The sequence below is a fragment of the Hyposmocoma kahamanoa genome, unplaced genomic scaffold (assembly GCF_003589595.1).
Source record: "Hyposmocoma kahamanoa isolate Upper Pololo Valley unplaced genomic scaffold, ASM358959v1 88, whole genome shotgun sequence".
In the NCBI taxonomy this organism is placed as follows: Eukaryota; Metazoa; Arthropoda; class Insecta; order Lepidoptera; family Cosmopterigidae; genus Hyposmocoma; species Hyposmocoma kahamanoa.
In genome coordinates this window covers 7,222,833-7,227,077 of record NW_020654466.1, presented here as the reverse complement: position 1 = coordinate 7,227,077, position 4,245 = coordinate 7,222,833, and the positions used below count along the sequence as shown (strand labels likewise).

The 4,245-nt window shown below is 39.1% G+C and overlaps 1 protein-coding gene across 1 annotated transcript in view; it reads left to right on the top strand.

Moving 5' to 3' along the window:
- The window catches only part of LOC113235809 (signal recognition particle receptor subunit beta), a 6,414-nt gene extending 3,045 nt beyond the window's left edge, over positions 1-3,369 (top strand). Inside the window, exons 4-5 of the mRNA XM_026471715.1 lie at positions 606-737; positions 2,915-3,369. Coding sequence (XP_026327500.1) covers positions 606-737; positions 2,915-3,125 — 343 coding nt within the window. The 3' untranslated portion in view covers positions 3,126-3,369. The remainder of the gene's footprint in view (positions 1-605; positions 738-2,914) is intronic.
- The last annotated feature ends 876 nt before the right edge of the window (positions 3,370-4,245 follow it).

The following is a 4,245-nucleotide window of genomic DNA, read 5'->3' as shown; positions in this document are numbered from 1 at the left end:
ACGCTGGTCATCCATGGAGGCTGGACGCTGGTCATCCATGGAGGCTGGACGCTGGTCATCCATGGAGGCTGGACGCTGGTCATCAACCGAGGCTGTGCGCTGGGCATCCATGGAAGTAGGCGGGACGCGACAAAGTATAAAGACTTCGTAACAAACAACTTCGTGACAAAAACCGGTCATTGTGTTTGTTTTCTTTGACCATCAATGGTTATTGTTTTTAATTGTGTAATCTGAATTAATTGACTGCTAATCTTTCAATAATTCATCAGATTTTACTTTCATACAAACATAAGGATATTACAACTCTCTGTATTAACAAAAGTGGCGAGTGTGGAGGTCGTCGCGGAGGACGCTTGCGCGATTGAACTTCCTTTTTTTATTTTACTACCAAATACAGATCTAAAAACTGTCAGATAGTACAACAAAAACTTAAAAGTTTATTTTTGTCCAAATTTAGTATGTTTTGTTAGAAATCATGGAACAAGTTGTTATTTACGATGTTAGCAATATAGTCCTGCAGGATTGTTAGTATTTTACAAATAACTCTGTATATATAACAATTATCTGCTATTGTAAAAGTTCTATATAACATTTTTTTTTTTCAGATATTTATATACAATTCTAGCAGATCCAACTGTGCAGAGCTACAGTCCTTCTGTGTTGATCCTGTGCAATAAGCAAGACCAGCCATTGGCCAAGGGCAGCCAGGTCATCAAGAGCCTTTTGGAGAAGGAAATGTCTGTATTACATACCTATTAATACAGTATAGTAGTAAGAAATCTTATATGTAATAAATACTCTGCTTCAATCTCAACATTGATGATTGTACCATCAACATATGCTGGTAACGCAGCTTTAGAACAAGCGCATTGGAATCTGTTCATTATAACTGTCTCCATGGCCGAACGGTAACGACTGCCACGCAGAGGTCCTAGGATAGATTGCCGGGCCGGGAGAAATATTTGTATGGCCTACATTTATTTTTCTCGTGAGTTTGGGTGTAATTTGTGGTTGTCTACGTGTGTGTCCATGGCACTCGCGACGCAGGGTTTGCCTAGCGCGGGGCTATGTTGAGTGTGTGCGTGTACGTTATTATTCATGCACTGTGGGTGCACGTAGTAATATTTACTTCAAAACGTTTGCTATTGGTTCTTCATCAATATGCTGTCTCTCGCTGTTGGGAATATACATATCCGATTTGCGCCATAAAGCCATATTGTATCCTTGCCTGACCTTCAATCTTGGTGTTACCAGACCATTCTACTGGTGGTCGACCTGCTTACTTTTCCCATTTCGGTCCACTGTAGTAGGCGCATCTGCTCCACACGGATAGATAACGCATTTATTCAGCACATGACAGCATTACATATTATTATAGGTTACAATAAATAATGCACTGAAAAGTTTTCGGCTCAGCACAATGCTACCAACTTTATAAGTCTGCAGCACTGATATTCTGCCGACACCAAAATGGTTGTGCAAGCTGCGCGCGGCAACGTATTCACGATTCAGTTGAAAATCGCATTGAAATAAATCGATACAAAAAATCGTTTGTTCGTATACTTGAATCGATTTTCATAAAAGTCGAATTGTAATGTGCATCTTTAGGAGTGAGAATCGACACGATTGCAAGGTTATCTGTGTGGAGTAGCCTCTATTTCTTGTAATAAATATCGAATTATACCAAATTCCGTATTTTCCGTTTTTGTCCAAGATTTAAGGGCAGAAATGGGTTAAAACCTAGGCGGGTTGATTGTGTTTTAACTCACTGCCCGTCTCTGCCAATGTGGGTCACTGTTTACATCGTTCTGAACCCTATGGTGTTAAGATACGTCTAGTATTTTTCTATGTAACTCTTCTGTCTGACTTGGACTTTGTACATGAGACCAATGGTCGGTCCATGTTTTGCATAGGGTAACATTATTTAAATATCTTCTCATAGTAGTAACTGAGGGAACTATTAATTAATGGATTATAACTACATATCGAAGGCTTTCTAGAAAGGTGACCTGTCTCAAAATATACATATCGTCGACTGAGAGTGTATACCTCGTATGTGATTACTATGTAATTTTTCAGGACGAAGATAAAAATGTGTGAAATGTGGTAAACGCAATCATATTTGTAGTTAGCATTTTAATTAGTTAAATTATACTGTGTATCGTCTTTCTGATATTACTTTACCATATTACTTTAATAATATATTTGAGCAAGAAGTTTTCTTTCAACAAAAATCAGTAAAAACGACCTATGTGAAAACGCGTATTTTTCGCGCGAGGTTTTCACTCTAAGGTTGCTTCCACCAAAGCTGTACGAGGTAGCTAGGCGATGGGAGGATGTGCAGCGGTGCGGTGCGAGGATGCGTTACGGACTCTTCAGCTATACGCGGGCGGGGTGCGGTGTGGTGGGGTGAGCGGTGGCGATGTGTCAGTGTCAGTTAGTGTCATACTTTCAGTAGCTTTAGTTTCCTTCACCGTTTTGCACACATTCCTCGCCCGCATCCCTCGTACACATCTCTCGCTATTTTGTATGTACAAATTCTTAGCTCCGCTAAACCTTTTCCACCGGAGCTGCGCTAAGTGAGGCTAGGACAATTAAGTGATCCTATTGGTGGAAATTTCCTCGCACACCGCCTCGCTACATCGCACATCTCTGGTGGAAAGGCAGCCTAAGGCGACGATATGTGAAACATATCTACAATAATAATAATAATAACGTACACACTCAACATGACAAATCATATACCTGTCCTTGATGTCACTTGTTTATTTTAACCAATAAAACACCACGGTGTTTTCTTTACACTGTATTTAGTACATTCTGAATGCAGCTGTGTTACAAATACAAATATGAGCTATTTTGGTTTTTGCTACTATTATTGTATGTAATAAAAAAAATACTTTATTGTTCACAGAAATCTAGTCCGAGTAACAAAATCTAGCCAACTGCAGTCCGTAGACCCATCTCAGTCGAACAAGACAACCTTTTTAGGCAAAATGGGTAAAGACTTTGAGTTCTCGCACCTCAATTGTCGTGTTGACATCGCTGAGTGCTCGGCGAACACCGGGGATGATGACAATCCAGCTGATATTAAGAGTCTGCAAGAATGGATCTTGAAATTGTAGATATAAGTCTAATGTAAACATTCCTTTAACATCGCACATCGAGTATATACCCAGAAATAGAGACGAAATAAGGGCCATCCATCAGGCAAATGGGCCTTCTATCACTTTTGAATATAAACTTTCGTTTGCGTTTAAATCACAAATTAGAACGCTGAAATAGTACAGCGCCAACAACTGTCCTGTGTGTACGTCTCCGTATATTCCAAAATATTCTGTATTTATTATAAATAAAGATAATGTCTCTAACAATGGGGGGCGTTTATTTCGGCGGCGTGGGAAAAACAGCAGAACATCTAATTATAAGAGAAACGGAATCACATGTCATCGGTAATTAAATATGTAATTTTTCAATTTTCGTCCATTATAGCAAAGCTCAAGTTAAACTGGTCTCAAGTTAAATTATTTCCAAATCGGGCTGGCCAATTGGAGTGCAGTTATCACCGTAATGATTTGGCAGAATAGTTTTCAAATAAATTAAATGACATTTTGTCTCTATTTCTGGTTATGTACTGATGACATCGCATGACTAATATTAAAAAAAGAGGCTTGTATACTTGTATATCAATAACACACGTTTGAAGCCTTAGAGGAGACCAGTGCCCAGCTGTCGGATGTACATGAGTTATTACAGTAGGCACATTACGCATTTAAAGGGCGCATTTTTATTTGGAAGTGTCGTAATAACATTGAATTGTAGACGGCAACATATTGATGGATCTCGTTCCGTTTCCCTAGAGGCGAAAGTGTAGAGCTTGATATGCTGATGACAGTACATATCCTGTAGTAAGACTTACGTACGCCGAGACCTTATATTGACGATCCTGGTGGCCCAGCGTTTAGCAATGTCGGCGTCGTTCTAGAAGAGGAGGTCCCGATTCGATTCTCTGTTAAACCAATTTGTAAACTCATATTACAGGGAATTCCCTGGTTTGAGACCTGGTAATTGAAGAATTCAATAAGACGTTTTATTCAATGAAGTTATCCTGCTTCATATCATTTTTCTTTTTTTTTAACATTAGTCGTGCACACGTGAGGCAAGAATATACACAATAGTTCTTGTGTTTAAAAAGACGAGTACAAGAAATTATGTCTAATGCTTTTTATGATGGCTTGTGTTGTT